This window comes from Schistocerca nitens, chromosome 5 (genome assembly GCF_023898315.1).
Source record: "Schistocerca nitens isolate TAMUIC-IGC-003100 chromosome 5, iqSchNite1.1, whole genome shotgun sequence".
NCBI lineage: Eukaryota > Metazoa > Arthropoda > Insecta > Orthoptera > Acrididae > Schistocerca > Schistocerca nitens.
In genome coordinates, this window is record NC_064618.1 from 684,117,824 (window position 1) to 684,130,770 (window position 12,947).

Genomic DNA, 12,947 nt, shown 5'->3' on the forward strand with positions numbered 1-12,947 from the left:
TGGTTCAAATGGCTCTGAGCACTATGGTACTTAACGTCGGAGGTCATCAGTCCCCTAGACTTAGAACTACTTAAACCTGACTAACCTAAGGACATCACACACATCCATGCCCGAGGCAGGATTCGAACCTGCGACCGTAGCAGCAGCGCGGTTCCTGACTGAAGCGCCTAGAACCGCTCGGCCACAGCGGCTGGCCTCGTTTATTCAAATGGTTCAAATGGCTCTGAGCACTATGGGACTTAACCTCTAAGGTCATCAGTCCCCTAGAACTTAGAACTACTTAAACCTAACTAACCTAAGGACATCACACACATCCATGCCCGAGGCAGGATTCGAACCTGCGACCGTAGCGGTCGCGCGGTTCCAGACTGTAGCGCCTTTAACCGCTTGGCCACCCCGGCCGGCCCTCGTTTACTCGACATAACAATGATATACTGTGTTGTTTGGTTAAAAAATGCGCGTAATTCATGTCGTAGTCTTCTTTTTGGTCACTGAACATTGCCCCATAGTTTCCAAGCAGCAGCTTTCACGCGTGGAGTGTTCTTCGAATACATCTTCAAAATAACGCTCCACCCTTGTGGTTAACTTATCATTGGATTCAGAACAGTTTCCAACCATTTTCTTTTTCGATTTGGTTGCAGATGGACATCGAAGGACGAAAAATCTGGTAATGCGGTGGATGTTTCAATACTATAAACACTAAATACAAGTTTCCTGTCTGGCATTGTCACTTTGCAAACAGATGTACTACTTTGATAAGAGATTTTCTTTGTTTTACTCGCGTGGGGGCTTCTCAAGTACTTTTAGTTTAGCAGTAAATCCAGAAGACTCTGTAGTATTCGCCAAATTTACTCTTTGCATAGAAAGCAATAAGAACAATCCGATCATCATTTCCGAATACTCTGGCCACAATATTTATGGTAGAAGTAATAGACCTCAATTTGGAGCGGGGATTTTGTCTGACAACCTGTGCTTCGCTCAATTTTTCTGTTGTTGTTATTGTCATATGTAGGGTGAAGTAATGGGCCTACGTCTCATTCATAACACAAAACAGCGCGTAAATTCAATTCGATCATTTTTACCATGGTCCAAATTTAGCGGCGAATTACAGTTTCTTTGTTGTGTTTAGTTCCGATTAAACAAATCTCCCAGCATATTTTCTCTTATTTACGTCTTCGTACTCTTTCTTCTGAAGTGGCTATGACGTCAGATGTTCCATTCACCGTTCATCGCCGATCATACAATGTTCGTACTTGTCTTCAGAGCCGGCCGCGGTGGCCGAGCGGTTCTAGGAGCTTCAGTCTGGTACCGCGCGACTGCTATGGTCGCAGGTTCGAATCCTGCCTCGGGCATGGATGTGTGTGATGTCCTCAGGTTAGTTAGGTTTAAGTAGTTCTAAGTTCTAGGGGACTGATGACCTCAGATGTTAAGTCCCATAGTGCTCAGTGCCATTTGTCTTCAGATTTGGAATATCCATTATATAGTCATCTTCAGGACAAATAAGACCATTTTAGATTTAGCCAAATTTTATCAGCATACTGTTGAAAATGGCGGAGTAAACACCTTAATAAATTCACTATCTTAGGGAGTAATTCTGTCGGAAATTAATAAAAAAACAACGAATTTCGTTGCGGCATGATACTCTCCAATTTGTCGAACCAAGCGAAAAAGAAATTATAGTATTTTGAAAACGATTCCACAGTATAAATTGTCGCTTGAGTTGCCCAATACCGTGTGTCAGCTTACGATAATTTATTCTCGTAAAGGAACTGTTCAGGCATTAGTCTGAAATTATGGTAGGGGAAGCAGAAAATACCTAGTTCCCACGTAGAGATTAGAATGCTAAGCTGCTGAAAAGTCTCTGCCACTCGGTCACTCCAGTAACAGAAGTGTTTAAGCCCTATCGGTGTCAATTCCTGACTGAGAGAAAGACGTGCAGTGCTGCAGTTTGTGCACGCGGCTTTTATTGTATTCAGTGCTGGAGCATCAACGCGCGGCGCCGACGTATCGGGGCTATTTGCAACCAGTAGTCACGGCGAGGCCATTCGGCGGTGCTTAGGCTGAGCGCTATTTGTCGGACAGGCTAATTTGCACGGCCGGAACACGGGGGGCGACGCGGGCGTCGAACGAGTGTCGTACGGGCAGCGGACAGCGCCGCCCCCGCCCCCGTCCCCGCCCGCGCACGGCAACCCCCTTCCCTTCCAGCCGCTGTCCCCACCAGCGCACCACTCCCACCCACCCCACGTGCTCGCGAGCTCGCTTGCCTGAGCACAGAACAAAAGCGGAAAGGATGAACCACGACGTCCTACTTTAGTGTACCGAGCGAGGTGGCGCAGTGGTTAGCACACTGGACTCGCATTCGGGAGGACGACGGTTCAATCCCGCGTCCGGCCATCCTGATTTAGGTTTTCCGTGATTTCCCTAAATCGCTCCAGGCAAATGCCGGAATGGTTCCTTTGAAAGGGCACGGCCGACTTCCTTCCCCATCCTTCCCTAATCCGATGAGACCGCTGACCTCGCTGTTTGGTCTCTTCCCCCAAACAACCCAACCCCAACCTACTTAAGTGTGTACATGGCATGAATAGAAGACCGATTCAGTTCAACAGGTTACGACGATGTGTAATGCCTGGTTACTGATACACACTGAAGTAAAAAATAATTTTTAATAATCTGAACACGGCTCATCAATGAACTGAAATTAGTGATCGACAAAGGGATTATAGCGATCTTGACCTAGGACTTTTATCCACACATTAACATAAAAGATCGCGTGCCTTCCGACTTGACAATATATAGAAACAGCACAATTATTGTTTCATCCCATTTGTCTATGGTTCGTAAACAAACGACGTATTCTAACAAAATGCCTTTGCCCAACACAGAGATGTCATGGATGTCGCCGGAATATTGCTATCTATAAGAAATACAGTATAGCCGTTCAGAAGGCGTGCTTTGAAGTTTACTTTATCTGTAGCCATCCTGTAAACGATCGGTTACGAAATGTTTCGAGAGAAATGGGTAAGACTGGATGACAATCTGAAATGAAGTACTTGTATCAGTGACTTTTAATGGTTCAAATAGCTCTGAGCACTATGGGACTTAACAGCTGAGGTCATCAGTCCCCTAGAACTTAGAACTACTTATACCTAACTAACCTAAGGACATCACACACAGCCATGCCCGAGCAGGATTCGAACCTGCGACCATAGCGGTCGCGCGGTTCCAGACTGAAGCGCCTAGAACCGCTCGGCCACTCCGGCCGGCTGACTTTTAATACTGACAAGTATAAAAGAGGCGTCATACTGAACATTAAACAATTCATCCTCTTCGTTTACAACGGTTAAGAAAATGGCTATTCAGTCTAAGCCTCATTAGACACAATCACTTCAAACGCTCATTCTTGGTTGCTACAAAGAGTCATTATGCGGCACTCAGCAATATTTGATAGAATCTTACTACTGCCTGTCGGTAGAAAGCATCCATGATTTCCAGTGTGGATCGCTATTTGCTCGTTTAATCAAAGCTCGATCGCCGTCCATCGATACGTTTTTTCAGTGGGATAATCTCTTTGTGGAAAGTTAATTATAAGCATCTGTATATCTGTGTGCGTAACAATGAATGAAAAGTTTCCTCACGTCTTTTACATTGCCCCACATTTTACCTGTTTTCTAAGCCGATAAGTAATTAAGGCTGATGATAATTTGCTTCAAATCGAAAATCTGTGGAACTTCCAGACACCTCTTTAGAGAGAATAGTTGATTTTCATGAAACTAATGAGGAAATGCTTGGATAATACCATTTTTTCATAATTTGTCAAACACCATTTTGTTGCTCTAAGTAGTATAGTGAAACATGCTTCGTGTTCTCCTATGTTCCTACCTAAATCGGTAGGTTGTGTAGACATTTGACGGGAGGAATGTTATTCAGGCAACATAAGGAGACGCTGTCTGAAGTGCTGTTTAACCGATGCAGTGATGATACAAGCGATTGATGGAATTTTCCTGCGAAAATTAACTGGAGTAAAAATATGGATAATCTCAGTGTGGTGTTGAGAGTGATAAGCAGAAACTGTAGCAAATTCAGCGGGAAGTAGTAGCCTACACTCAGTATGCGACAAGAATGTTAAAAATAAAGACGGAATGCTTTCAAAACAATACTTTATGTCCACAGTACCACAAGCGGCCTACAAATAAACGATTGTCGAATAATAGACATGTGTATTTTTATGAATGTGTCATAAACAAAGATTTTCCAAAAATTGCGATCTGGTTCAAATGGCTCTGAGCACTATGGGACTCAACATCTTAGGTCATAAGTCCCCTAGAACTACTTAAACCTAACCAACCTAAGGACATCACACACACCCATGCCCGAGGCAGGATTCGAACCTGCGACCGTAGCAGTCCCGCGGTTCCGGACTGCAGCGCCAGAACCGCTAGACCACCGCGGCCGGCAATTGCGATCTGTACTGGCTATACGTCAACGTTTGTAAACTGGAAGTGTTTCAAATTCGGTTTATTTCCTTTCCAGTCTGTCTTTGTAGCCTGCCTTCCCCTGCTATGCCTAGCTGAGATTTCTATTTACAAGAAACTTCTGCACCATTCACTACTGTTCATTTTCATGTGCAAAGAAGCTTCTTACACTTTATCATACTTACCAGCTTATCGCATGCTGATCCATATTTAAAGTAGTGGTTAAACGCTATGGTTTTAGCGTGTTTTGCTTATAATACGTGGATACATTTTGAGCTGAGCAGTTTTATTGCACCGTATTTCCTTGCCGGTCGTCAGCATTGATAGTCTCTGTCTAGGGTACCCACGCCCAGCCGTTAAAAACTATTGTCAGTGGAAGCGGGGCGAAAAATTTATTTTACGTGATTGCCAATGGATAATTTGACATATGTGCAGCGGGTAGCACAAAATAATTGTACTTCTGAATGACCATACGAGTAATAGGTTTTCTTCAGTTTCAAACGACATTCATTTCAAAGCTGTCCCATGCTGCTTTCTGCAGGAATATTTTGATTGGTAATTAATTCTCTACATATGCCGTGGAACACGATGAATACTCCACAGTAGTAATCAAGAAATTGCCACGAAAATTTGCTATAATATGATAATTGGTACACAGGTTTGATACATAATGAAATAAATTTGTTACTTGGTACAGAAAACGTACTCAAGATAATAAATTTCTAGAGGCATGTATTACAGGAAGGAGGATGAAGAATATTTCGTCGTAATAATGTGTATATAGTGTAGAGGTGCTGCACATTATTAACTTGATCATGTACGCTACAGTGGTTTGGAGGGTCCTAACACCATGCAGATATCTACAGAGGCCTGTAGGTTCTTCATCAGAAGTCCACGTCAGCCGTACCCTTATAAAACTGAGCAATGGTCGTTGCATGTAGGTGGATAGGCAGCGAACGACTAAAAGTGCTTATGACGCCTCCACAACCCCTCTTGTCCGCGCCGTCAGTAATTAATAGAGATGTCCGAATTCGATTTTTAGCTGGTCTCCTCTGCTAGTCAATACATTTTCAAAGAACGTAAGAGACCTAATCGGGGCAGGGTAGGCTCGAGAAGAAAGTGGACGCATCGGACACATTTATTTCCGTTGAGGGCAAATAGCACATACCGACTCATGGGAGGATTTCGCCACGTTATAACCCATATGAGCGACCATAGGATACAATGTTGAAAGATATTTCAAAGTAGTAGATTTTGAAAATAGGATTAACATTGCATTTGCCTGTTGGTTAAGATAATGAGGAATCCGAAAAGGACGTGCTCTGTATGATCTTCTTGGAATTTCATGGCACCACGAGCAGAAAGACTTAAGTCGCACGCTTTTGGGGAGAGAGGCACTGATAATTTATCGACACTAGCTCCATCTCAAAAACGGCGTCAACATAATTTTATTGTATGCAGAAATTCTTTCCATATAAGCTGCACAGAATAGCTAAAATGATCATGCGCCGAGAAACGATGTTTCCGTTTTAGTAGACGGGAACTGAATACACAACTATGAAGGATAATATCTAGCAAAAATAATGGGTACAATTAAATACCATACAAAAAACAGCAGTAGGGGATTAGGTGAACAAGCCCAAATCTATAAAATATTCATGGTGGTATAGTGATGTGTGTGCCCATTGTCACTGATCGACTATTTTAAGCGACAAACATGTCTTCCCACATAGCTCCGTAGCCAAGCACGTATAAGATACATCTACCTCTAAATGGGTAAAGCAAAAAATATTATTTACATTGTGAAATATGTATACTTCTTGCACTGCTACGAAGGTCAATATAAAATGAGGGACAGACGGTTATCGCAGCAGGAAGAAAAATCGTTAGCCTATTTGAAGTTACGGATTTAATTAGGAGTGATAAGTGCAATAGAACCAAGAAAGATGAACTTGATTTTTAGTTTGTTTCAAACCTGAAATAATAAGCAGGAGACAGTTGCATCGTAGCAGTTTGGGATGGTGTTGCAGCAGTGTAAAAATGGCAGAGGTATTCGGCGGCTGTGAAAAAGAGTTGTTTTCTTTGTCACCTATCTTTTCTGAGAATTTTTAGACAAGAGAAGCAGGGATATTCTTATTGCGTTCAAGAAATTCATCTCAGTTTCCAGTACAGAATAGTTGAAGATTTATCATCGCTAGTAGTCGCAATTATACAATTTGGTCCTCTATAAACAAATGTACGGCGTTGATGTCCGCAGAGTCACTGAAATAATTCATGATATGAATGAATATAGCCTTAACCTTTCCGACTCATAACATCTGATACATTCGTGCCGCGGTTATATCCGTGCGTTGAACCTGCTGGCAAATAAAACTTAGAACTGAGTTAGGCCTAATAAGCTTGAAATTCCTCGGCATAATGTGTGCGAACTATTTGTAATACCACAATTACTTATTGCTTATCTACTGTTTTATTTTAAATTACTGATCTCACATCGTGCGCGGACGCAATAAAACTACTGTTTCCGTGTCCCAAATCTCATGCCACAGTAATCATTATTTTTGTCTTTTTCTGCAGCACCGTATTATTCGAAAACAAGATTCAACTGTTCGAAATTTTTTAAAAAAAGAATCATATTTCCTTTTTAAATGATCATTATTTGTCGTGGAGGCAAGATCTTTAGGTACAGTTCATTGTTCTCGATTTACTTTTTGATATATAGAAAATGTAATTATACCGCGCTTTGAGTACAATGACGGCGTTATGAAGGATTTTACAGTTCTTTCAAATGAATAAGGTTTTAAGTACAGACTCAGAACTTATTTATCAGAAAATTCACTTAACCCAGCAACAGTAACACTATTTGTACACGAACGTTTCACTTTTGGTTTGTAAACGGCATTGAAACTGGTTTTAAAAGCTTACAAAGCTTTTGAAGACTGCATTTCGTCCAAATATTGTCTCGTTTATTCTAGTTTTAATTGGAACAGTTTTAAGATATCTGGTACTTTCTACCTCACAGCGGAGTGATTCAGTTCATTGTGGACTTGCATACCACAACTGCAAAGTAGTAAAGAGCACCGGGGACTCGTCAATACAAATATGCAGTATTGACAGTCAAAGGAGATAATTGAATCATATATAAACATTTTGATCCACAATACCAGATGCAATGGACAGAGACAGTGAGTGACATTTATAATATATCAGATAGCGGACGTATCTACCGCTCACTACTAAAGTGAAACGAATTCTGTACTACAGAATAATTAGCAGATGCAGTGCACGGTCTGCGACAGTAAGAGTACGACGTAGCGACATCAGGGGACTAAAGTGTCTTCTGAAACTTCCGGACCGTTCAGGGAGCCGTTTCAGTTTAAGGAATATCAGTTGCTGTAGAATTAATCGTATCGTAACAAATAAATAAGTGATATATTTATGAAAGCCCATATATGCAATTTCCGTGTATACTTGGCTTTATTTTTGCAGCAACTTAAGGTAGAAGTAACTAAATACACTGAAACACCAAAGAATTATCTACTAGAAAGTTTCCAAAATTAACCCACTGCGCTTGCGAACGACAGTACCTCATTCACGTGTGCATCTAAAATAATTTTCAAACTCATTACGTACGTTAATCTTAAATCAAGCTCTTCTTAAGTCCCGGAATGTAGTGTATATTTATTAGACGATCAGAAATTGACGAGAAATGTATACCTTCAAAAATAACTGAATACCTGTAGAACATGAGAGAGAACCGAAATATCAGTAACAATTTACTAACGAAGTTGAAGGAATTATTTTTCCGAGATACTTTCGTTCTCCATGAAATTGATCATTTTGTTACAAACGAAACATAACCACGTGTCATCAAGCAGAAATTACAACAGGACACACACGCACACACATTCACATACATAGATAAGAGCATAAACTAAACTGAAGCTCTCAGTGGTATTTCATTCTGTTACTAATATCTTATCTTGTCCTTAGAATCACCTGTTGGTAGGAACGAGCAGACCTTTCAAGAGTGCATTATAAGAGTTGTAATACAATTTGGGTTAATAAAAACGAAATTTCGCAGGAAAAAGGAGTGTGTTGCAAAGCATACAACGACAAATCAGATTACACAGTCTATAATTGCCCTACTTGATAGGTAAAGTGCCATGAATGTCATTGAAAATGACAAGAAGGTGCATCTTAGTACGAAAGCAGTTCTAAAAGAAATATTTCATTTAAACTTCAGTTTCGTAGCAGAAATTAAAGTTCAGAAAGTAGATGGGCAACTTGTAACTACGCACTCCTACACGACTCTCTGAGTAGCAGGTGGCTGCAGTAACAGTGAGCAAACGGATAGGCAGTAGGAAAATGTCTTAGAAACAGTCACTTATTTTTTTTCTGTCAAATGACCAGTAAAGACGGAGTGGTTTTATGTAATAATCATTGCTGTCTATCAACGCAATTTTCATAACATTTAAGGTTTCTGAGATCCTATTCGGTTCTCCTCTTGTTTACCTCCTTGTTCAAGCCTTGGATAGACAAGTGATTGAGTGAGTTACGTGCTGGGTTACCTAGTAGCAGAGTGAAAACAACAGAACAGTTCATTACGTACTGTTGAATAATTTTACTTAGCCTCTCAAAAAGGATAAAGTATATAAAATAGGCCTATTACAGTTTCATTGACGCTTTTGTTATTTTTAATAACACCGTAACATCTACAAATAAAACTCAGAAAATCTAATAAAGAGTACCCTCGGTCAGCGTAGCGTTACCGTAATTATGTTTCCCGCGTATTCAGTAGTCACATCAGAAACTGAAAATGGTGATTAATTTTAAATTAATAAGCATTACCCTTCTTTATTTCGCACGATGGTTAGCTTCCTGTTCATCCCATTGCAACCAAGGGAAAAGTGACATTTACGCAGCGCATTAGTAATGACAACGACGTTCACTTACTCCACATTAAACTGTGCTCCATTAATACTGACCGCTGATTCTATACACCACTTTGCGAGCTGCAAATTCTCTAGTGATTTCGTAGGCAGTAAAATTATTTGTAGTTTTATTTTGAGGGGTTGTCTGAAAGACGATGCTAGTCAAATGACCCAGAAGAACATGTCAGTCAAGTAACTATTACAGGAGATATCTGAAAATTGCAAATTAAAAACTGGAATAGGCTATGAAATCAAATTAGTACTTCCATAAACGTATATATTCTATTCTTAAACGATTTCGAAATACTTATGTTTTCCGCCAAGTTAGTGTCATTTCTTCCCACGATATATCGACAGTTTCCCCCTCACAATTGATTGAAGCCTAAGCAAAAAGCAGTGAAGTACGCACTGACGTAAACAACTAGGCAGGTTGTCAAGGTATCGTAGAAATAAAACAATAGCACTAAGCCGGTTGCCGTGCGGTTTAGGGCGTCATGTAACGGACTGCGCGGCCCCTCCCGTCGGAGGTTCGAGTCCTCCCTCGGGCATGGGTGTGTGTGTTGTTATTAGCACAAGTTAGTTTAAGTAGTGTGTAATTAAAGGGACCGATGACCTGAACAGTTTGGTCCCTTAGGAATTCACAAACACGAAATCTGCAAATGTTTAATTTCGTAGAGGAAGCCTGAAAGATTTTCTTCGTTTATTTATTTATTTATTTATTTTTTTACGACAGTAGTCATTAAAGCATGTTAACATGCAGTAACCGTTTCGAGCACCCAATTATCACTATTAGACAGTCTAAAACCAAATGCTGGGAACGTTGACGTAACTTTCCCATAGCCAAGTATGGTACTTACACTTTGACAACGCAAACTTAAAGTTATGCCACTGCTTGCGCTCGGAACCGGTTACTGCACTTTGAAATGCTTTTGCGATTGTTGGCACAAAAAAAGAAGGAAAAAGACAAAAAGAGAGAGACGGAAGAAGAACATACGCACTCAAGAACAAAATCTGTATTGACAATATGCAATTTTTTTTTTTCAAGGGCTAAGGGACCATGCCAAACTCTAAACTGGTTGTTGATTGTGACACAGGCGTAATATATGGAAGGGACTATTGGACTTGTAATTTGCTCTTCTTTGGGCAGAACAGTGAAAATCATATTTCCACAGTTTCACAGGAGCGAGATGTATATTCTCCCGCCCGATGGCTATATTTGTCGATGTAAACACCAAATGTAAAGACTACCTTTCTGGTTAAAAATATTCAAAATGGGCTTATACACTTCTCAAATGAAGTTCTCATTATTCCGGGTGTGAGTGTGACCTATTTCATTTCTGCCTTTTTTAATTCAATCGCTTAGAAACGTTTGGAGAAAGCATGTGTTGTAAAACCAATTGTTTTGTTTGCTGTAAAATAATATTTGCTCATTCCGGTAAGGATTTTCCTTCATTTATTTTGTAAGCGATGCGTTACGGGAAAAATTTCCCTCTCTCAAGTGCGATTGTCATGTGTTATGATCTTTTTTGGCGTGTCGTTTGCGACTAGTGAGCTGTTACATTATTCTGGTTCCTTTACTGTAACATAAACACGTGCAATTTGGTAATTACTATGTCTCTACTGTAATATATAAATAGGCGGAATTGTTTATGTATTACATTGAAGGCACTGAAGTGACGCACGCATCTAAAACATCATGCTTTAAATCTCATAGCACTTGATAGAGAGAATTACTTCCCAAAACACATAGCACAGAAAATGTATAAAAGAAAATAGTGACTCTCAGCAGCAAACGTTATTTTGTAGATTTTCTTCTGTCAGGTACCAAAGTAGTCCAAAATTTCTGAAATGACAACATTTCCGCTGTAGATTGTAATTACTGTTTATATTCCAGTATTGGCTAATTTCGGCTGTCATGACACTGTGACATTGGTGGACCTGCAGAAACTACTGCTACTTTCAAACTGTCTTCGTACGAATTTTACGTACGGCTACTTGTCACAAGTCGTATGTTTGACCAGTATATGGTGCTGGCTGGACAGCTTGGTGGACCGTCCTCACGCAACACGAGTAACGCGTGAAAGAAGCATAACAGCCGAAATTGTTCAATACTGGAATATAAACAGCGATTACAGTCACCACTGGAAATATATATTTTTTGTCTACATGGGGAATGCAACGACGTTTCAGTGGATCTGAAAGTGTTTGTGTCACGTATATAAGTGCGGGACAGGGGCCATAAATTACAAAACAAAAAGTAGTTGCAGTAGCATCCAAAATGCACTCGATAAAAAGGTTATACTGACGAAGGTGTCAATGTATTAGGCGAGTTCAAGCTGGATGGAAGTCCTAAACGCATTCTGCTCCCTAATAAATCTATAAAAAAGTGGCTGCTTGTTGTTCTTTACCAAGTAATTCAGTCCACCGCCTATGAGCAGCTATTTTATAAAAACGGGAGCGTCATTTTGTGATATTTTAGGAATTATAGGCTTTCGTCCGAAGAAGAGCGAATTAGGCTCTTAGTGGAGCGATAGGGGGCGCAGCGAGCGAGTGGTGTACTATTAGAGAGAGAGAGGCAGATGCGGTACTCACTGGCAGCGAGGCGCTCGCGCCAGGCGATGGGGTTGCTGACGAGGCCCTGCAGACCGGGCCAGTAGATGGCGGAGCGCGACGTGAGCTCGGCCAGCGGGTGGTGGTGCTTGGCGGCGGCGGCGGCGGCGGCCGCGGCCACGTGCGGCTGGTGCTGCTGCTGCTGGTGGTGGTGGTGCTGCTGCTGCTGGTGGTGGAAGTAGGACGCCGCCGCCATGCCCGCCGCCGCCGCCATGCCCGCCGCCGCCGCGAAGGCCGCCGCGGACCGCGGCGCCGGCCCGCCGCCCACGCCCCCGGCGGTCACCGGCGCCGGCCGGCTCAGGATGTGGTCGATGCCGTGTGGGTTGCCGCCCGCGCCGCCCCCGCTGCTCCCGCCACCGCTGCCACTCGTCGTCGAGCCGTTGGGGCTGCCCTTGCCGCTGCCGGGGCTCGGGCTGGGGGCGGCGTACGTGGGCGCCGGCTGCTGTTGTTGCTGCTGCTGCTGCTGGTGCTGCTGTTGGTGGTGGTGGAACAGCGCGGCGGACTTCATCTCGGCCATGGAGTGCAGCGCGGCCAGCGGCTGGTTGCCCAGCACGAAGCCGGCCTGCGCGCCGCCGCCCCCGCCGCCCCCGGGCCCGGGGCCGCCCGCGCCCACGGGCCGCTCCATATTGAGGTTGAGGAAGGAGAGCACGGAGGGCGAGGGCACGATGGGCCCGCCGCAGTGGGCGCCGCCGTTGCTGAAGTCGAGCATGCCGGCGCCGTGCTGGTGCAGGTGGTGATCGAGCAGCGCCGCCGTCGGCGAGTGCGCCTGCGGGGGCGTCGGCGGCGGCGAGGGCGACAGCGACGAGCGCGACGTCCCCTGGGAGTCGTCGGTCGGCGGCTGCAGGTCCCGTGGAGAAGCCGTCGTGGTCGCTGCTCGCTGCTGCCTGCTGGCCGGACACAAACGCCGCTGCTGCCGCCCGCCTCGACCGAC

At 43.1% G+C, this 12,947-nt stretch overlaps 1 protein-coding gene across 1 annotated transcript in view; it reads right to left on the minus strand.

The window, feature by feature from the left end:
* LOC126260656 (homeobox protein Nkx-6.1-like) overlaps window positions 1-12,725 on the minus strand; it is a 251,246-nt gene extending 238,521 nt beyond the window's left edge. The window contains exon 1 of the mRNA XM_049957992.1: window positions 11,999-12,725. Coding sequence (XP_049813949.1) covers window positions 11,999-12,725 — 727 coding nt within the window. The remainder of the gene's footprint in view (window positions 1-11,998) is intronic.
* Window positions 12,726-12,947: the final 222 nt, after the last annotated feature.